We start from the raw sequence: 24,222 nt of genomic DNA on the forward strand, positions 1-24,222 counted from the left end.
GGAGCGCTGGTCGCTGGGATGGACGGACTGCCGATCCAGGTGAGAGGAGGGGACAAGGATCGCAGGGTTGTCAGCATCTGGGGAGAACTAGGGTCCTGCTCACCTCTGAGGGTCTTCTCCACCCCTGGTCTTACATACAGTGATGTTCTATGGCTCTAGCATAGGACGGGCCCCTGGGAGCCCCACTTAATTATATCCAGATTCCCTAAAAACCTGCAGAAAATAAGATGCAGAGTTACCCCCCCCCCTGAGGTCTCGCTGGACCCCCTCCCCTCCCCCCCCCCCCCGAGGTCTCACTGGACCCCCTCCCCCCCAGTCTGTGCCGCAGATAATGATTGAGGATTAGACTTGGGAGGTTGATATTGAGCCGGCGACCTCGGGGTTAAACAGCAGATGAAATCCATGGAGTGAATGAGGTTTAAGGATTAGAGAAAATCCCCGATGCTGCTTCCGACTGTCTCCAGGAGGGGCCCGGCCTGTCACTATGGAGCGCCCACCGCAGACTCCAGGAGGGGCCCGGCCTGTCACTATGGAGCGCCCACCACAGACTCAAGGAGGGGCCCGGCCTGTCACTATGGAGCGCCCACCACAGACTACAGGAGGGGCCCGGCCTGTCACTATGGAGCGCCCACCGCAGACTCCCGGGGGGAAATGGTGACCGTCAGGCATATTACATGGCAGCGGCTGTCACCGCACCACTCCCCCATCCCGCTTGGTTGGTGGCTGCCGGTGTTATCTGTGCAGAGCTCCCCGGAGGTGCGCCGAGTCATCGCTACCCTTGTTCTGCGCGGTTCACTAGGATGCGCCTTTTACCACGTTCTCTCCCATACACCGTGGCCCCTAGGACCCCTGCATGTCTCAGCCACCAGGGGGCGCAATATCCCGTGTTACCCTAATAATAATGCTGAGCCTTATCTGTGGGGACGCGGCCATGACTGTAGATTATAAGCCGGTCTGTGATAGCCGCTCTTCTCTCCCGCAGCCCTCCAGAAGAAGAGACCTCAGCCGGACAAATCCTGTTCACTTCAAGTGGACGCACCTGGGACTGACGCTCCTCTCCCTGCTCTCTATAACCATGACCGGCTGCTTCATCTGGCAATATAAACTGCCCAAACAGGAGCCAGGTACATACCCGCGTGCTCAGGGTGCCCCATGGTCTCTAATGCTCAGGGTGCCCCATGGTCTCTAATGTTCAGGGTGCCCCATGGTCTCTAATGCTCAGGGTGCCCCATGGTCTCTAATGCTCAGGGTGCCCCATGGTCTCTAATGCTCAGGGTGCCCCATGGTCTCTAATGCTCAGGGTGCCCCATGGTCTCTAATGCTCAGGGTGCCCCATGGTCTCTAATGTTCAGGGTACCCCATGGTCTGTAATTCTCAGGGTGCCCCTTGGTCTGTAATGCTCAGGGTGCCCCTTGGTCTGTAATGCTCAGGGTGCCCCCGGTCTCTAATGCTCAGGGTACCCCATGGGTCTCTAATGCACAGGGTGCCCCATGGGTCTCTAATGCACAGGGTGCCCCTTTGGTCTCTAATGCACAGGGTGCCCCTTTGGTCTCTAATGCTCAGAGTGCCCCTTGGTCTCTAATGCTCAGAGTGCCCCTTGGTCTCTAAAGCTCAGAGTGCCCCTTGGTCTGTAATGCTCAGGGTGCCCCTTGGTCTGTAATGCTCAGGGTGCCCCTTGGTCTGTAATGCTCAGGGTGCCCCATGGGTTTCTAATGCTCAGGGTGCCCATTGGTCTGTAATGCTCAGGGTGCCCAGCATATCCGCTATACACATATAATAGATGTTATTTCTGATTCTTGGTTTCTTGGCGACTTCCAGCTCAGGTGGAGACGGGGACTATTCCAGACTTGGTGCAGATGTGCCCCAGATACCCAGAGCCGGTGTCTTTAGACCACCCCATACCAGTCCTGAAGGAGGCTCTAGAGAAGGTCAGTCTTGTCCCTGTGAAATATGAGGACCCCAGCATTAGAGATGTCTGTTCAGACCTCGCGCCAGCCCCGTCCGCACCTTATTATAGAACCTTCAGTGGATTTTGTCCTGAATCTCTTTACAGGTGGACAAGTTCTTAAGGAATAAGATCCGCACGCCCGGGCTGCCCGCCATGTCCGCCATAGTCACTTATAACGACACCGTATTGTGGACCGGGAACTTTGGGAAGAAGAACGGATCTGACCCTTTCTCGACGGTTCCCAACGAGTATACCATTTACCGGTGAGTGTCCACGACTGTATACCCCGAGGTCCTGGACTTGTGTCCCGCACATAAGCAGCTTCCCTGATATATCTCTGTAATTGTGAAATTCTCTGCGGAGGGGGGTTAGGAGGACCTCCGCAGCTCTGACTCTGACCCTCATGCCCCCAGGATCGCCAGTATCTCCAAGCTGTTCCCTTCACTCATGATGTACAAGTTATGGGAAGAAGGAGAACTAAACTCTCTGGACGACCCGCTGGAGCGATACGCTGCCAACTTCTCTATCAAGAACCCGCTGGGCAGACGGCGTCACCTGGAGCACAGATACATGGCAGATGGATTAGCGTTCATGGAGAAGGGGGCACAGACTGTTAAAGCCACGGCGGTGACTCTGCGCAGGATGGCGAGCCAGCTATCAGGTACACAGCGAACATATAATGGAGGACACAGCAATATTATGGGGTCCGGGTGATGAAGTGACTAGTGAGGCCGATGCACAAAGACTAGAAGAGAATGACCCGAGGAAAGCCTCAAAATAACCAATCAGGATGCAGAACGTTCATACGGGACCCCAATCCAAATGTCTACATGCAAATATCTCCAGGTCTGAAGACCAAAAATCTCCACAGTCCAGACCGGTAATAGAGGCCGGTAATAGAGGCCGGTAATAGAGGCCGGTAATAGAGGCCGGTAATAGAGGCCGGTAATAGAGGCCGGTAATAGAGGCCGGTAATAGAGGCCGGTAATAGAGGCCGGTAATAGAGGCTGGTAATAGAGACCAGTAATAAGCCAGTAATATAGACCAGCAATAGAGGCCAGTAATATAGACCAGTAATAGAGACCAGTAATAGAGATCAGTAATAGAGATCAGTAATAGAGGCCAGTAATAGAGGCCGGTAATATAGACCAGCAATAGAGGCTGGTAATAGAGACCAGTAATAAGCCAGTAATATAGACCAGCAATAGAGGCCAGTAATAGAGACCAGTAATAGAGACCAGTAATAGAGATCAGTAATAGAGGCCAGTAATATAGACCAGTAATATAGACCAGTAATATAGACCAGTAATAGGCCAGTAATATAGACCAGTAATATAGACCAGTAATAGACCAGTAATATAGACCAGCAATATAGACCAGTAATAGGCCAGTAATAGAGACCAGTAATAGGCCAGTAATAGAGACCAGTAATAGAGACCAGTAATATAGGCCAGTAATATAGGCCAGTAATATAGGCCAGTAATATAGACCAGTAATAGACCAGTAATAGAGATCAGTAATATAGACCAGTAATATAGACCAGTAATATAGGCCAGTAATATAGGCCAGTAATATAGGCCAGTAATATAGGCCAGTAATAGAGACCAGTAATATAGACCAGTAATATAGACCAGTAATAGACCAGTAATATAGGCCAGTAATAGACCAGTAATATAGGCCAGTAATATAGACCAGTAATAGAGACCAGTAATATAGACCAGTAATATAGACCAGTAATAGAGATCAGTAATAGAGATCAGTAATAGAGACCAGTAATATAGACCAGTAATATAGACCAGTAATAGAGATCAGTAATAGAGACCAGTAATATAGGCCAGTAATATAGACCAGTAATAGAGACCAGTAATATAGACCAGTAATAGAGACCAGTAATAGACCAGTAATAGAGACCAGTAATAGAGACCAGTAATATAGACCAGTAATATAGACCAGTAATATAGACCAGTAATAGAGATCAGTAACAGAGACCAGTAACATAGACCAGTAATAGAGACCAGTAATAGAGACCAGTAATATAGACCAGTAATAGACCAGTAATATAGACCAGTAATATAGACCAGCAATATAGACCAGCAATATAGACCAGTAATATAGACCAGCAATATAGACCAGCAATATAGACCAGTAATATAGACCAGTAATATAGACCAGTAATAAACCAGTAATATAGACCAGTAATAAACCAGTAATAGAGACCAGTAATAGAGACCAGTAATAGAGACCAGTAATAGAGACCAGTAATAGAGACCAGTAATAGAGACCAGTAATAGAGACCAGTAATATAGGCCAGTAATATAGACCAGTTGTAATGGCAGGGGGTAGGGAAACGGACAAGTGAGCCCTAATCTACCCGCCGCTCTGTCCCTGCCTACTTGCAACGACCCGCCCTAGGCGACGGGGTACAACTGGGCGGCGGTCCCTGCGCTCAGTAAGTGCACGACAAACACGACAAACATACAAAGGAACACAAGCAAGGAAAAGGGGCCGTTGCCCACGGCAACACCGTAAGCAACCAGAGTGGTGAACGAGCCGAGTCAAGCAAGGAGTGTGCGAGGTACCAAACGAAGAGCAGAAGAGTAGTCGGTAAGCCAGGGTCTGTATGGAGCAGGAACAAAATAGAAGGAGCTGTAGCTGGGCCAGGAAACCACAAGGAAAGAATCACAAGCACCGAAGGACAGGAAGTGCAGGCTTAAATAGACCGAGGGCGGGAGCTAGCTGAGTCTGGCCAGGTTACGATAGGCTCTCCCACTCCTAAGCCTGCCAGCCGGAATGGTGGAAGCAGGAGTCAGTCTCAGGGATGTATTCTCAGGTGCTGACTGATTAGTTCTGGGAGTTAACCCCGAAGCTGTGCCTGGCAGATCCTTTACACCAGTAATAGACCAGTAATAGACCAGTAATAGACCAGTAATAGAGACCAGTAATAGACCAGTAATATAGACCAGTAATATAGACCAGTAATAGACCAGTAATAGGCCAGTAATATAGACCAGTAATAGAGACCAGTAATATAGACCAGTAATAGAGACCAGTAATATAGACCAGTAATAGACCAGTAATATAGACCAGTAATAGACCAGTAATATAGACCAGTAATATAGACCAGTAATATAGACCAGTAATATAGACCAGTAATATAGACCAGTAATATAGGCCAGTAATAGACCAGTAATATAGAGCAGTAATAGAGACCAGTAATATAGACCAGTAATATAGACCAGTAATATAGACCAGTAATAGAGACCAGTAATAGAGACCAGTAATATACACCAGTAATATAGACCAATAATATAGACCAGTAATATAGACCAGTAATATAGACCAGTAATATAGACCAGTAATATAGACCAGTAATAGGCCAGTAATATAGACCAGTAATATAGACCAGTAATAGAGACCAGTAATATAGACCAGTAATAGAGATCAGTAATATAGACCAGTAATATAGTCCAGTAATATAGACCAGTAATAGAGACCAGCAATATAGACCAGTAATAGATCAGTAATAGAGACCAGTAATATAGACCAGTAATATAGACCAGCAATATAGACCAGTAATAGATCAGTAATAGAGACCGGTAATATAGACCGGTAATATAGACCGGTAATAGAGACCAGTAATAGAGATCAGTAATAGAGATCAGTAATATAGACCAGTAATAGACCAGTAATAGACCAGTAATAGAGACCAGTAATATAGACCAGTAATAGACCAGTAATATAGACCAGTAATAGAGACCAGTAATATAGACCAGTAATATAGAGCAGTAATATAGACCAGTAATAAACCAGTAATATAGACCAGTAATAGAGACCAGTAATATAGACCAGTAATATAGACCAGTAATAGACCAGTAATATAGACCAGTAATATAGACCAGTAATAGGCCAGTAATAGAGAGCAGTAATAGAGAGCAGTAATAGAGACCAGTAATATAGACCAGTAATATAGACCAGTAATAGAGACCAGTAATAGGCCAGTAATATAGACCAGTAATAGAGATCAGTAATAGAGATCTGTAATATAGACCAGTAATATAGACCAGTAATATAGACCAGTAATATAGACCAGTAATAGGCCAGTAATATAGGCCAGTAATATAGACCAGTAATAGAGATCAGTAATAGAGACCAGTAATATAGACCAGTAATATAGACCAGTAATAGAGATCAGTAATAGACCAGTAATAGACCAGTAATAGACCAGTAATAGAGACCAGTAATATACCAGTAATATAGACCAGTAATATAGACCAGTAATATAGACCAGTAATATAGACCAGTAATAGACCAGTAATATACCAGTAATATAGACCAGTAATATAGACCAGTAATATAGACCAGTAATAGACCAGTAATATAGAGCAGTAATAGAGACCAGTAATAGAGACCAGTAATATAGACCAGTAATATAGACCAGTAATATAGACCAGTAATAGACCAGTAATATAGAGCAGTAATAGAGACCAGTAATAGAGACCAGTAATATAGACCAGTAATATAGACCAGTAATAGAGACCAGTAATAGAGATCAGTAATAGAGAACAGTAATATAGACCAGTAATAGACCAGTAATAGAGACCAGTAATATAGACCAGTAATATAGACCAGTAATAGACCAGTAATATAGACCAGTAATATAGACCAGTAATATAGACCAGTAATATAGACCAGTAATAGACCAGTAATATAGACCAGTAATAGACCAGTAATATAGACCAGTAATATAGACCAGTAATAGACCAGTAATATAGACCAGTAATATAGACCAGTAATATAGACCAGTAATAGAGATCAGTAATAGAGATCAGTAATATAGACCAGTAATATAGACCAGTAATATAGACCAGTAATAGACCAGTAATATAGAGCAGTAATATAGACCAGTAATAGAGACCAGTAATATAGACCAGTAATATAGAACAGTAATATAGACCAGTAATAAACCAGTAATATAGACCAGTAATAGAGACCAGTAATAGAGACCAGTAATATAGACCAGTAGTATAGACCAGTAATATAGATCAGTAATATAGAGCAGTAATATAGACCAGTAATAAACCAGTAATAGAGACCAGTAATAGAGACCAGTAATAGAGACCAGTAATAGAGACCAGTAATAGAGATCAGTAATAGGCCAGTAATATAGACCAGTAATATAGACCAGTAATAGAGACCAGTAATATAGACCAGTAATAGAGATCAGTAATATAGACCAGTAATATAGACCAGTAATAGACCAGTAATATAGACCAGTAATATAGACCAGTAATAGAGATCAGTAATATAGACCGGTAATATAGACCAGTAATAGAGATCAGTAATAGAGACCAGTAATATAGACCAGTAATATAGACCAGTAATATAGACCAGTAATAGGCCAGTAATATAGACCAGTACTATAGACCAGTAATAGGCCAGCAATATAGACCAGCAATATAGACCAGTAATATAGACCAGTAATAGAGACCAGTAATAGAGACCAATAATAGAGACCAGTAATATAGACCAGTAATATAGACCAGTACTATAGACCAGTAATATAGACCAGTACTATAGACCAGTAATATAGACCAGTAATATAGACCAGTAATAGGCCAGCAATATAGACCAGCAATATAGACCAGTAATATAGACCAGTAATAGAGACCAATAATAGAGACCAGTAATATAGACCAGTAATATAGACCAGTAATATAGACCAGTAATATAGACCAGTAATAGAGACCAGTAATAGAGACCAGTAATATAGACCAGTAATAGAGACCAGTAATATAGACCAGTAATAGAGACCAATAATAGAGACCAGTAATAGACCAGTAATATAGACCAGTAATATAGACCAGTAATATAGACCAGTAATAGAGACCAGTAATAGAGACCAGTAATATAGACCAGTAATTTGGACCAGTAATAGAGACCAGTAATAGAGACCAATAATAGAGACCAGTAATATAGACCAGTAATATAGACCAGTAATATAGACCAGTAATATAGACCAGTAATAGAGACCAGTAATATAGACCAGTAATAGACCAGTAATATAGAGCAGTAATATAGACCAGTAATATAGACCAGTAATAGACCAGTAATATAGACCAGTAATATAGACCAGTAATAGAGACCAGTAATATAGACCAGTAATAGACCAGTAATATAGACCAGTAATATAGACCAGTAATATAGACCAGTAATAGAGACCAGTAATAGAGACCAGTAATAGACCAGTAATATAGACCAGTAATATAGACCAGTAATAGAGACCAGTAATAGAGACCAGTAATATAGACCAGTAATAGACCAGTAATAGACCAGTAATATAGAGCAGTAATAGAGACCAGTAATAGAGACCAGTAATAGAGACCAGTAATAGACCAGTAATATAGACCAGTAATATAGAGCAGTAATATAGACCAGTAATAGAGATCAGTAATATAGACCAGTAATATAGACCAGTAATAAACCAGTAATATAGGCCAGTAATATAGACCAGTAATATAGACCAGTAATATAGAGAAGTAATATAGAGCAGTAATATAGACCAGTAATAGAGACCAGCAATATAGACAAGTAATAGAGACCAGTAATAGAGACAAGTAATAGAGACCAGTAATAGACCAGTAATATAGACCAGTAATATAGAGCAGTAATATAGAGCAGTAATATAGAGCAGTAATATAGAGCAGTAATATAGGCCAGTAATAGAGACCAGTAATAGAGACCAGTAATAGAGACCAGTAATAGACCAGTAATATAGACCAGTAATATAGAGCAGTAATATAGACCAGTAATATAGACCAGTAATATAGACCAGTAATATAGGCCAGTAATATAGACCAGTAATATAGACCAGTAATATAGAGCAGTAATATAGACCGGTAATATAGACCAGTAATATAGACCAGTAATATAGACCAGTAATATAGACCAGTAATAGACCAGTAATATAGACCAGTAATAGAGACCAGTAATAGAGATCAGTAATAGAGACCAGTAATATAGACCAGTAATATAGACCAGTAATAGAGACCAGTAATAGAGATCAGTAATATAGAGCAGTAATAGAGGCCAGTAATATAGACCAGTAATAGGCCAGTAATATAGACCAGTAATATAGGCCAGTAATAGGCCAGTAATATAGACCAGTAATATAGACCAGTAATAGGCCAGTAATATAGACCAGTAATATAGAGCAGTAATATAGGCCAGTAATATAGACCAGTAATATAGAGCAGTAATATAGACCAGTAATATAGACCAGTAATAGAGATCAGTAATATAGACCAGTAATATAGGCCAGTAATATAGACCAGTAATATAGACCAGTAATAGAGATCAGTAATATAGACCAGTAATATAGACCAGTAATAGAGATCAGTAATAGGCCAGTAATATAGACCAGTAATATAGAGCAGTAATAGAGACCAGTAATATAGACCAGTAATATAGGCCAGTAATATAGACCAGCAATATAGACCAGTAATAGACCAGTAATATAGACCAGTAATAGACCAGTAATAGAGACCAGTAATATAGACCAGTAATATAGACCAGTAATAGACCAGTAATATAGACCAGTAATATAGACCAGTAATATAGACCAGTAATAGACCAGTAATATAGACCAGTAATATAGACCAGCAATATAGACCAGTAATAGACCAGTAATATAGACCAGTAATATAGACCAGTAATATAGACCAGTAATAGAGACCAGTAATATAGACCAGTAATAGAGACCAGTAATAGACCAGTAATATAGACCAGTAATATAGACCAGTAATAGAGACCAGTAATAGAGACCAGTAATATAGACCAGTAATAGACCAGTAATAGACCAGTAATATAGAGCAGTAATAGAGACCAGTAATAGAGACCAGTAATAGAGACCAGTAATAGACCAGTAATATAGACCAGTAATATAGAGCAGTAATATAGACCAGTAATAGAGATCAGTAATATAGACCAGTAATATAGACCAGTAATAAACCAGTAATATAGGCCAGTAATATAGACCAGTAATATAGACCAGTAATATAGAGCAGTAATATAGAGCAGTAATATAGAGCAGTAATAGAGACCAGCAATATAGACCAGTAATAGAGACCAGTAATAGAGACCAGTAATAGAGACCAGTAATAGACCAGTAATATAGACCAGTAATATAGAGCAGTAATATAGAGCAGTAATATAGAGCAGTAATATAGGCCAGTAATAGAGACCAGTAATAGAGACCAGTAATAGAGACCAGTAATAGAGACCAGTAATATAGACCAGTAATATAGACCAGTAATATAGAGCAGTAATATAGACCGGTAATATAGACCAGTAATATAGACCAGTAATATAGACCAGTAATATAGACCAGTAATATAGACCAGTAATAGACCAGTAATATAGACCAGTAATAGAGACCAGTAATAGAGATCAGTAATAGAGACCAGTAATATAGACCAGTAATATAGACCAGTAATAGAGACCAGTAATATAGACCAGTAATAGAGACCAGTAATAGAGGCCAGTAATATAGACCAGTAATAGGCCAGTAATATAGACCAGTAATATAGGCCAGTAATAGGCCAGTAATATAGACCAGTAATATAGACCAGTAATAGGCCAGTAATATAGACCAGTAATATAGAGCAGTAATATAGGCCAGTAATATAGACCAGTAATATAGAGCAGTAATATAGACCAGTAATATAGACCAGTAATAGAGATCAGTAATATAGACCAGTAATATAGGCCAGTAATATAGACCAGTAATAGAGATCAGTAATATAGACCAGTAATATAGACCAGTAATAGAGATCAGTAATAGGCCAGTAATATAGACCAGTAATATAGAGCAGTAATAGGCCAGTAATATAGACCAGCAATACAGACCAGTAATAGACCAGTAATATAGACCAGTAATAGACCAGTAATAGAGACCAGTAATATAGACCAGTAATATAGACCAGTAATAGACCAGTAATATAGACCAGTAATATAGACCAGTAATAGACCAGTAATATAGACCAGTAATATAGACCAGCAATATAGACCAGTAATAGACCAGTAATATAGACCAGTAATATAGACCAGTAATATAGACCAGTAATAGAGACCAGTAATATAGACCAGTAATATAGACCAGTAATATAGACCAGTAATAGAGACCAGTAATATAGGCCAGTAATAGAGACCAGTAATAGAGATCAGTAATAGGCCAGTAATATAGACCAGTAATATAGAGCAGTAATAGGCCAGTAATATAGACCAGTAATATAGACCAGTAATAGAGATCAGTAATATAGACCAGCAATATAGACCAGTAATATAGACCAGCAATATAGACCAGTAATATAGACCAGTAATAGGCCAGTAATATAGGCCAGTAATATAGACCAGTAATAGAGATCAGTAATATAGACCAGCAATATAGACCAGTAATATAGACCAGTAATATAGACCAGTAATATAGGCCAGTAATAGAGACCAGTAATAGAGATCAGTAATAGGCCAGTAATATAGACCAGTAATATAGACCAGTAATAGAGACCAGTAATATAGACCAGTAATATAGACCAATAATAGAGATCAGTAATATAGACCAGTAATAGAGACCAGTAATAGAGACCAGTAATAGAGACCAGTAATATAGGCCAGTAATAGAGACCAGTAATATAGACCAGTAATATAGACCAATAATAGAGATCAGTAATATAGACCAGTAATAGAGACCAGTAATATAGGCCAGTAATAGAGACCAGTAATATAGACCAGTTATAGAGACCAGTAATATAGACCAGTAATAGAGACCAGTAATATAGACCAGTAATATAGACCAATAATAGAGACCAGTAATATAGGCCAGTAATAGAGATCAGTAATATAGACCAGTAATAGAGATCAGTAATATAGACCAGTAATATAGACCAGTAATAGAGATCAGTAATAGGCCAGTAATATAGACCAGTAATATAGAGCAGTAATAGGCCAGTAATATAGACCAGCAATATAGACCAGTAATAGACCAGTAATATAGACCAGTAATAGACCAGTAATAGAGACCAGTAATATAGACCAGTAATATAGACCAGTAATAGACCAGTAATATAGACCAGTAATATAGACCAGTAATATAGACCAGTAATAGACCAGTAATATAGACCAGTAATATAGACCAGCAATATAGACCAGTAATAGACCAGTAATATAGACCAGTAATATAGACCAGTAATATAGACCAGTAATAGAGACCAGTAATATAGACCAGTAATATAGACCAGTAATATAGACCAGTAATAGAGACCAGTAATATAGGCCAGTAATAGAGACCAGTAATAGAGATCAGTAATAGGCCAGTAATATAGACCAGTAATATAGAGCAGTAATAGGCCAGTAATATAGACCAGTAATATAGACCAGTAATAGAGATCAGTAATATAGACCAGCAATATAGACCAGTAATATAGACCAGTAATATAGACCAGTAATAGAGACCAGTAATATAGGCCAGTAATATAGACCAGCAATATAGACCAGTAATATAGACCAGCAATATAGACCAGTAATATAGACCAGTAATATAGACCAGTAATATAGACCAGTAATAGGCCAGTAATATAGGCCAGTAATATAGACCAGTAATAGAGATCAGTAATATAGACCAGCAATATAGACCAGTAATATAGACCAGTAATATAGACCAGTAATATAGGCCAGTAATAGAGACCAGTAATAGAGATCAGTAATAGGCCAGTAATATAGACCAGTAATATAGACCAGTAATATAGACCAGTAATATAGACCAGTAATATAGACCAGTAATAGAGATCAGTAATATAGACCAGCAATATAGACCAGTAATATAGACCAGTAATATAGACCAGTAATATAGGCCAGTAATAGAGACCAGTAATAGAGATCAGTAATAGGCCAGTAATATAGACCAGTAATATAGACCAGTAATATAGACCAGTAATATAGACCAGTAATATAGACCAGTAATATAGACCAGTAATATAGACCAGTAATATAGACCAGTAATATAGACCAATAATAGAGATCAGTAATATAGACCAGTAATAGAGACCAGTAATAGAGACCAGTAATAGAGACCAGTAATATAGGCCAGTAATAGAGACCAGTAATATAGACCAATAATAGAGATCAGTAATATAGACCAGTAATAGAGACCAGTAATATAGGCCAGTAATAGAGACCAGTAATATAGACCAGTAATATAGACCAGTAATATAGGCCAGTAATAGAGACCAGTAATATAGACCAGTAATATAGACCAGTAATATAGACCAGTAATATAGAGCAGTAATATAGGCCAGTAATAGAGACCAGTAATATAGGCCAGTAATAGAGACCAGTAATAGAGACCAGTAATATAGACCAGTAATATAGACCAGTAATATAGGCCAGTAATAGAGACCAGTAATATAGACCAGTAATATAGACCAGTAATATAGACCAGTAATATAGAGCAGTAATATAGGCCAGTAATAGAGACCAGTAATATAGGCCAGTAATAGAGACCAGTAATAGAGACCAGTAATATAGACCAGTAATATAGACCAGTAATAGAGACCAGTAATATAGGCCAGTAATAGAGACCAGTAATATAGACCAGTAATATAGACCAGTAATATAGACCAGTAATAGAGACCAGTAATAGAGACCAGTAATATAGACCAGTTATAGAGCCGCCAAATATCCTGACAAGCTGCAGGGGGGGATTACATACACAACTGCTTATCATCTCATCCCTGTAGTAGAAAACAATAGACCCCCCTAAATGTGACAGAGCATATAAGCTCCCTGATAGGTAAGGGGATCACATAAAGATCCGGTATCCGCTCCCCGGGGTCACTGGAGGGTGTAGAGGGGGAGATGATCGGAAAGAGGGGGGATCTCATAAAGATCCTGTATCCGCTCCCCGGGGTCACTGACCGTTTCTCATTAAACTCCATAATAAGTAGCGGCGCCCCCGGTGCCCCCCCGGTGTTTCCTGTATCCGCAGTGGATTTGGAGCTTTATTATCAGCACAGAAACTGGGAACAAAAAAATTCAAATGGTGCTAAAAAGTTGAGGTTTTAGTCCAAAATATGGCGACTGTATAAGGACAAATAAGGAAGCGTCAGGGACCGTCACCCATGTAGCATAGCCCTTACTGATGGGTCGGGGGCCTGATCTCTCCCCTCGATCATGGACCTCTGGACTTTGAGGACTATCTTGTTTTCTCAGGACTCCCACGGCGACTGCGCTCAACAAATCTTCTCTGGAGAGGGACCACTCAGGAGGCCATTGACCTTCTCCGTGATGACGTCTTGGTGGCAGATCCTGGTACCAGGTAGGGGAGATGAGTGCAGGGGCTCCCCATTATTATATAGACCTCCACAGCTTTATTTGGGCACAATGTGCACCTCGCCCTCTTAGATCCACTCACATACCCGACCGATGCCGCCGCACCCCTGACCGTCTGATCCCCCACACGTCTTACCTTCCCATTTGTGTCCAGTGGTATCTCCCAGGACTGATGACATCACCGCACCCCCTCAGTGACATCAGTTTACCATTGTGCCCCACATATAAAAGGAGTAAGTCACCTGGCAGAGGGTCCCGACAAGGTGCCCACAAAGATCCCCAAAAGGACAATTATTCCCAAGAAAATGGTTTTACTCTTAGTTTTTAAATTGTAATATTTCCCCGTGAAATGACGTAAGTTCCTGAGCGCGAGATGCGGCCGAGTCACCAGTCACCAGCGCTGCTCATCTCTCGTTTCAGGTGTCATTATAGTAACCTGGCATTTTCCTTGCTTGCCCACGTTTTGGCTGAACACACATCGGAAGGGGAGTACCAACGCTGGGTGGCAGACAACATCTTGGACCGTCTTGGCATGGAAGACACAGGGTTTGACTTCACCACCCCGATCCTCTCGCAGATGGCTGTTGGCTTCTATGGCAGTGGTGAGGTGGCGCCACTATATGACTTGGGCTGGTATCGCCCATCGGGTCAAATGTATTCCACAGCAGCGGACCTGGCCAAGCTGGCAATGGTGCTGCTGGGAACCTACCACCGCCGGATTCTGGAGCCGGACACGTTGAGAACCATGCTCACGCCGCTCTTCAGGTGCTCTACTAATTACTTTGCTAATAAAACCGGAACCCCCTGGGAGGTGAACGAGCAGTTCGGTTATGACGTCATCCGCAAAGATGGCGACTTGGATGGGTACTCCGCCACGTTCTCCATGATTCCTAAGCTCCACGTGAGCTTCACTGTCCTCATGTCCGGGACGAGACCTCCAGGAGGAGACATCATTGCGGAGACCTATAACTATCTGATTCCAGCCATGGAGAAGGCGTTCAGGGAAGCGGAGAAGAGACTGCGCCCGGCTCCGGACCCCGCTCCTTACCTTGGATTTTACACCTATGCAAATCTGACCTTTTATGAGATTAAGGTCGGAGCCAATGGAGTTCTGGCCATGCAGCAATTTGGGCCTCACATGGAAGAGCTGATCCCGGAGAGTTATCGGACCATTCGACTCCACTACTTGGAGGAGAGGGTCCTGCAGGTCGTGTTTGACAAGGAGTTCCCCTGCATCCTGCACTTGGGGTCCGCGGCCGTCTCACTAGAAACTCAGGACCGGCAGCTCTTTAACTTCTACCCCTACGATCCTCAGGGACTGTCTCCTGGATTTGATGCTCCAGGTCTGAACACCTACAACGTCCTGCGCATCCATTATAAGCCCGTGTTCTACCAATGATAGACCACCAGGGCGTGAATCTGCTTATATGAGAGACCATGACAGGGTGGGACGGAGAGTCCTGTGGACTGATGAACTCTAACCTCTGAGCGCGCACCATCAGGACCCGGGACCTTCTCAAAAATATGGACAATAAAACAACGTTACTGGGCGAAGGCGAGAGACGATGAAGGAATGACGTCTTATGTTCTCCAGCTCTGCCGACTGCGAAGGAATGGCGTCTAATGTTCTCCAGCTCTGCCGACTGTGAAGGAATGACGTCTAATGTTCTCCAGCTCTGCCGACTGTGAAGGAATGGCGTCTAATGTTCTCCAGCTCTGCCGACTGCGAAGGAATGACGTCTAATGTTCTCCAGCTCTGCCGACTGTGAAGGAATGACGTCTTATGTTCTCCAGCTCTGCCGACTGCGAAGGAATGACGTCTAATGTTCTCCAGCTCTGCCGACTGTGAAGGAATGACGTCTAATGTTCTCCAGCTCTGCCGACTGTGAAGGAATGACGTCTTATGTTCTCCAGCTCTGCCGACTGTGAAGGAATGGCGTCTAATGTTCTCCAGCTCTGCCGACTGTGAAGGAATGACGTCTAATGTTCTCCAGCTCTGCCGACTGTGAAGGAATGGCGTCTAATGTTCTCCAGCTCTGCCGACTGTGAAGGAATGACGTCTTATGTTCTCCAGCTCTGCCGACTGCGAAGGAATGGCGTCTAATGTTCTCCAGCTCTGCCGACTGTGAAGGAATGGCGTCTAATGTTCTCCAGCTCTGCCGACTGTGAAGGAATGGCGTCTAATGTTCTCCAGCTCTGCCGACTGTGAAGGAATGGCGTCTAATGTTCTCCAGCTCTGCCGACTGTGAAGGAATGGCGTCTAATGTTCTCCAGCTCTGCCGACTGTGAAGGAATGGCGTCTAATGTTCTCCAGCTCTGCCGACTGTGAAGGAATGGCGTCTAATGTTCTCCAGCTCTGCCGACTGTGAACTCAGAAAAGAATGACACGAAAGGAAAAGAAAGGCACGAACCTCGTGGTAAACGGAACCAAACGTGGGAGGACTACCCAACCCCCACCACGTAGAGCAATAGCCGCAGATTCAACACGGATGGCGAAAACCTCAAGTTATCAAGACATCCGGGACCGGGTCAGAACTCCTCAAAATATCCCCCATAGAACAGGTCCCAATAACCGGACCACCACCCCCAATAACCGGACCACCACCCCCAATAACCGGACCACCACCCCCAATAACCGGACCACCACCCCCAATAACCGGACCACCACCCCCAATAACTGGACCACCACCCCCAATAACCGGACCACCACCCCCAATAACCAGACCACCACCCCCAATAACTGGACCACGACCCCCAATAACCGGACCACCACCCCCAATAACCGGACCACCACCCCCAATAACCGGACCACCACCCCCAATAAACGGACCACCACCCCCAATAACCGGACCACCACCCCCAATAACCGGACCACCACCCCCAATAACTGGACCACCACCCCCAATAACCGGACCACCACCCCCAATAACCGGACCACCACCCCCAATAACCGGACCACCACCCCCAATAACCAGACCACCACCCCCAATAACCGGACCACCACCCCCAATAACCAGACCACCACCCCCAATAACCGGACCACCACCCCCAATAACCGGACCACCACCCCCAATAACCAGACCACCACCCCCAATAACCAGACCATCACCCCCAATAAGTGGGAATCAGATTAGATTTTTACATTTCAATCTTTAACCCCCGGATGGGCTGAATAAAAACATAGAAACCGTTTGATACAAAATCACAGGTGACCAGCGTGACGGAGCTGAGGAAACTGTAACCATGATGATATAATAATAATATAATAATAATAATAATATAATAATAATAATAATAATAATAATAATAATAATAATAATAATAATAATATAATAATAATAATAATAATATAATAATAATAATAATAATAATAATAATAATAATAATAATAATATAATAATATAATAATAATAATAATAATATAAAAATAATAATATAATAATAATAATAATAATAATAATAATAATAATAATAATATAATAATAATAATAATATAATAATAATAATAATAATAATAATAATAATAATAATAATAATAAAAATAATAATAATAATAATAATATAATAATATAATAATAATAATAATAATAATAATAATAATAATAATAATATAATAATATAATAATAATAATAATAATAATAATAATAATAATAATAATAATAAAAATAATAATAATAATAATAATAATATAATAATATAATAATAATAATAATAATAATAATAATAATAATAATAATAATAATAAAAATAATAATAATAATAATAATAATATAATAATATAATAATAATAATAATAATAATAATAATAATAATAATAATAATATAATAATATAATAATAATAATAATAATATAAAAATAATAATATAATAATAATAATAATAATAATAATAATAATAATAATATAATAATAATATAATAATAATAATAATATAAAAATAATAATATAATAATAATAATAATAATAATAATAATAATATAAAAATAATAATAATAATAATAATAATATAATAATATAATAATAATAATAATAATAATAATAATAATAATATAATAATAATAATAATAATAATATAATAATAATAATAATATAATAATAATAATAATATAAAAATAATAATATAATAAAAATAATAATAATAATAATAATAATAATAATATAAAAATAATAATAATAATAATAATAATATAATAATATAAAAATAATAATAATAATAATAAAAATAATAATAATAATAATAATAATAAAAATAATAATAATAATAATAATAATATAAAAATAATAATAATAATAATAATAAAAATAATAACAATTAATAATAATAATATAATAATAATGAACCCTTTGTAATGTAAAAGGTCAGATGGAAAGTCTAGAAAATCGAGCTTCATATTTACAGGAACAAAGACTCCCCCAAACTATCCTGCCCCATCCGGCAGCCGCCGCTGTCCAGCAACATTTTACCATCCGCAATCTTACGGAGCCGTTACCTTCTCCCAAACGTAAATAATTCAAGTCTAATCAGAAAAGATAAAATGGGCTGAAGAGCAATAGAAAGCGCTACAAACCCGCTGAGAAGACGATCCGCAAAGCCCTGACCCCTCCCGGCCACCGTACTGACACTCCAACCCCTTCTCCCAGCTACAGGCAGCGCCAGAAAGAGCCACCAATCAGCTCTCAGCATGAACAACGAAACCCGTCTCCTGGCAACGGGGGCGCTCCGCGTGAGCCACGGCGATATGGAAGACCCAGCGAACAATGCGCAGTCCGATTTCCTTCCATAATAAATAGTGTTTTTATTTTCACTATGGAAACGGCACCGCAGCTTCTTGTGCTCGGGTGACCCACGTTGCTGAATGTATAACTCATGTTTTAGAAGAAGAATACAACACGTAGGTCATTTTACCCTCCCCCATATGACCCTAGCGTCATCACTGCAGTATATATGTATACCACTCGAGATGTGTTTTATGTGGCGGATGAAGACCTTGGTATGAGGTCCAATCACTTCGCAGTTTATTCAATAGAAAATAAAAGTTTTTCTTTGGTGAATACGATCATTGATCATCACGTCTGGATCTCACCGGGGCCCAACACGGGGTCTTTTCTGCCTTTATTGCATTGTACAAATATAGAAATCCTAATAATAAGGGTCTTGTCACTCCCGTCATGTCCAGGCACCTCTCTGTTTCGTCATATTCGGCACCAGTGGCGGATTAAGTAGACCATAGGCCCCGGGCTGTTACCCAAACATGGGTCCCGCTTCTCCACCGCCGCCCTGCCGCAACTATTGTTAACACCCCCTTTTTCTGCGAGCGTTTACAATTGAGTGTTAAGATTCCCCTTGTCAAGGCGCTGTGTCCCTACATACTGACAGTCTCCAACCATCGCAGCCTGTATCACACTGTGCAGGGACACGTCCTCCTGACAAGGGGAATGGTAACACGCATTTGTCTATCAGTCCTGGACTGCACAATGACTTTTTGTGGAATACAAGGATTTCCTATATTAAACATGTCAGGAGAGGTGACAGATTCTCTATAAAGCTAGTGACTCACAGGTGACGTCTTCTCAGATTCTAGTAGTCTTTTTCCTCTTTTCTTCTTCATCTGGTCCAGACTTCATGACGACTTCTCCTGGCCATGACCCATTTCTGCAGAATTTGTCACCAAGATGTCTTCAGCTCCTCACTATTCCCACATCTATAAACGAAGATAAAACTATCATGGTGCCACACACTGTGCCCCTAAATATAATTGTATCATACACTGTGCCTCTGAATATAATAGCACCATACACTGTGCCCCTGAATATAATTATATCATACACTGTGCCTCTGAATATAATAGCACCATACACTGTGCCCCTGAATATAATTATATCATACACTGTGCCTCTGAATATAATAGCACCATACACTGTGCCCCTGAATATAATTATATCATACACTGTGCCTCTGAATATAATAGCACCATACACTGTTCCCCTAAATATAATATTAGCCACACACTGCACCCCTGTACATAGTGCCAGACACAGCCCACCTGTAAATATCATTACACACAGCCCCCTGTAGATAGCGCCACCCCCCTGTAGAAATCATTACACACAGCCCCCTGTACATAGCGCCACACACAGACCCTGTAGATAGCTCCACACATAGCCCCAGTAGATAGCAACACACAGACCCCTATATATAGTGCCACACAGCCACCCTCCCTTGTATATAGTGCTACACAGCTCTTATAAACTCCAGTACTATTATATCTCCAGAGAAATTACATCATACGTGTGACTGATATCAGCCGCTCCTCTTATATCACTCCAGCACTATTATATCCTCCAGAGACATTACATCATATGTGACTGATATCTGCCGCTCCTCTTATAACACTCCAGTACTATTATATCCTCCAGAGACATTACATCATATGTGACTGATATCAGCCGCTCCTCTTATAACACTCCAGCCCTATTACATCCTCCAGAGACATTACATCATATGTGTGACTGATATCAGCCGCTCCTCTTATATCACTCCAGTACTATTATATCCTCCAGACATTACATCATATGTGACTGATATCAGCCGCTCCTCTTATATCACTCCAGCACTATTATATCCTCCAGATACATTACATCATATGTGACTGATATCAGCCGCTCCTCTTATAACACTCCAGTACTATTATATCCTCCAGAGACATTACATCATATGTGTGACTGATATCAGCCGCTCCTCTTATATCACTCCAGTACTATTATATCCTCCAGAGACATTACATCATATGTGTGACTGATATCACTCCAGCACTATTATATCCTCCAGAGACATTACATCATATGTGTGACTGATATCAGCCGCTCCTCTTATATCACTCCAGCACTATTATATCCTCCAGACATTACATCATATGTGACTGATATCAGCCGCTCCTCTTATATCACTCCAGTACTATTATATCCTCCAGAGACATTAAATCATATGTGTGACTGATATCAGCGGCTCCTCTTATATCACTCCAGTACTATTATATCCTCCAGAGACATTACATCATATGTGTGACTGATATCAGCCGCTCCTCTTATATCACTCCAGTACTATTATATCCTCCAGAGACATTACATCATATGTGACTGATATCAGCCGCTTCTCTTATATCACTCCAGTACTATTATATCCTCCAGAGACATTAAATCATATGTGTGACTGATATCAGCGGCTCCTCTTATATCACTCCAGTACTATTATATCCTCCAGAGACATTACATCATATGTGACTGATATCAGCCGCTCCTCTTATATCACTCCAGCACTATTATATCCTCCAGAGACATTACATCATATGTGTGACTGATATCAGCCGCTCCTCTTATATCACTCCAGTACTATTATATCCTCCAGAGACATTACATCATATGTGTGACTGATATCAGCCGCTCCTCTTATAACACTCCAGCACTATTATATCCCCCACACATTACATCATATGTGACTGATATCAGCCGCTCCTCTTATATCACTCCAGTACTATTATATCCTCCAGAGACATTACATCATATGTGACTGATATCAGCCGCTTCTCTTATAACACTCCAGTACTATTATATCCTCCAGAGACATTACATCATATGTGTGACTGATATCAGCCGCTCCTCTTATATCACTCCAGTACTATTATATCCTCCAGAGACATTACATCATATGTGACTGATATCAGCCGCTCCTCTTATAACACTCCAGTACTATTATATCCTCCAGAGACATTACACCATATGTGACTGATATCAGCCGCTCCTCTTATATCACTCCAGCACTATTATATCCTCCAGAGACATTACATCATATATGTGACTGATATCAGCCGCTCCTCTTATATCACTCCAGTACTATTATATCCTCCAGAGACATTACATCATATGTGTGACTGATATCAGCCGCTCCTCTTATATCACTCCAGCACTATTATATCCTCCAGTGACATTACATCATATGTGACTGATATCAGCCGCTCCTCTTATATCACTCCAGTACTATTATATCCTCCAGAGACATTGCATCATATGTGTGACTGATATCAGCCGCTCCTCCTATATCACTCCAGTACTATTATATCCTCCAGAGACATTACATCATATGTGTGACTGATATCAGCCGCTCCTCTTATAACACTCCAGCACTATTATATCCCCCACACATTACATCATATGTGACTGATATCAGCCGCTCCTCTTATATCACTCCAGTACTATTATATCCTCCAGAGACATTACATCATATGTGACTGATATCAGCCGCTTCTCTTATAACACTCCAGTACTATTATATCCTCCAGAGACATTACATCATATGTGTGACTGATATCAGCCGCTCCTCTTATATCACTCCAGTACTATTATATCCTCCAGAGACATTACATCATATGTGACTGATATCAGCCGCTCCTCTTATAACACTCCAGTACTATTATATCCTCCAGAGACATTACACCATATGTGACTGATATCAGCCGCTCCTCTTATATCACTCCAGCACTATTATATCCTCCAGAGACATTACATCATATATGTGACTGATATCAGCCGCTCCTCTTATATCACTCCAGTACTATTATATCCTCCAGAGAAATTACATCATACGTGTGACTGATATCAGCCGCTCCTCTTATATCACTCCAGCACTATTATATCCTCCAGAGACATTACATCATATGTGACTGATATCAGCCGCTCCTCTTATAACACTCCAGTACTATTATATCCTCCAGAGACATTAAATCATATGTGTGACTGATATCAGCGGCTCCTCTTATATCACTCCAGTACTATTATATCCTCCAGAGACATTACATCATATGTGTGACTGATATCAGCCGCTCCTCTTATATCACTCCAGTACTATTATATCCTCCAGAGACATTACATCATATGTGACTGATATCAGCCGCTTCTCTTATAACACTCCAGTACTATTATATCCTCCAGAGACATTACATCATATGTGTGACTGATATCAGCCGCTCCTCTTATATCACTCCAGTACTATTATATCCTCCAGAGACATTACATCATATGTGACTGATATCAGCCGCTCCTCTTATATCACTCCAGCACTATTATATCCTCCAGAGACATTACATCATATATGTGACTGATATCAGCCGCTCCTCTTATATCACTCCAGTACTATTATATCCTCCAGAGACATTACATCATATGTGACTGATATCAGCCGCTCCTCTTATATCACTCCAGTACTATTATATCCTCCAGAGACATTACATCATATGTGACTGATATCAGCCGCTCCTCTTATATCACTCCAGTACTATTATATCCTCCAGAGACATTACATCATATGTGTGACTGATATCAGCCGCTCCTCTTATAACACTCCAGTACTATTATATCCTCCAGAGACATTACATCATATGTGACTGATATCAGCCGCTCCTCTTATATCACTCCAGCACTATTATATCCTCCAGAGACATTACATCATATGTGTGACTGATATCAGCCGCTCCTCTTATATCCTCCAGTACTATTATATCCTCCAGACATTACATCATATGTGTGACTGATATCAGCCGCTCCTCTTATATCACTCCAGTACTATTATATCCTCCAGAGACATTACATCATATGTGTGACTGATATCAGCCGCTCCTCTTATAACACTCCAGTACTATTATATCCTCCAGAGACATTACATCATATGTGTGACTGATATCAGCTGCTCCTCTTATATCACTCCAGTACTATTATATCCTCCAGAGACATTACATCATATGTGTGACTGATATCAGCCGCTCCTCTTATATCACTCTAGTACTATTATATCCTCCAGACATTACATCATATGTGTGACTGATATCAGCCGCTCCTCTTAT

At 40.5% G+C, this 24,222-nt stretch overlaps 1 protein-coding gene across 1 annotated transcript; it reads left to right on the forward strand.

Annotated features, from left to right (window-relative positions):
- The first annotated feature begins 931 nt into the window (after positions 1 to 931).
- Positions 932 to 16,320, forward strand: LACTBL1 (lactamase beta like 1). Its single transcript, XM_075848910.1, has 6 exons — positions 932 to 1,124; positions 1,819 to 1,928; positions 2,054 to 2,211; positions 2,362 to 2,609; positions 14,210 to 14,315; positions 14,750 to 16,320. Exons 1-6 carry the CDS (start codon positions 932 to 934, stop codon positions 15,726 to 15,728), a joined length of 1,794 nt encoding a protein of 597 aa, XP_075705025.1. The 3' UTR covers positions 15,729 to 16,320.
- Positions 16,321 to 24,222: the final 7,902 nt, after the last annotated feature.

This window comes from Rhinoderma darwinii, unplaced genomic scaffold (genome assembly GCF_050947455.1).
Source record: "Rhinoderma darwinii isolate aRhiDar2 unplaced genomic scaffold, aRhiDar2.hap1 Scaffold_540, whole genome shotgun sequence".
NCBI lineage: Eukaryota > Metazoa > Chordata > Amphibia > Anura > Rhinodermatidae > Rhinoderma > Rhinoderma darwinii.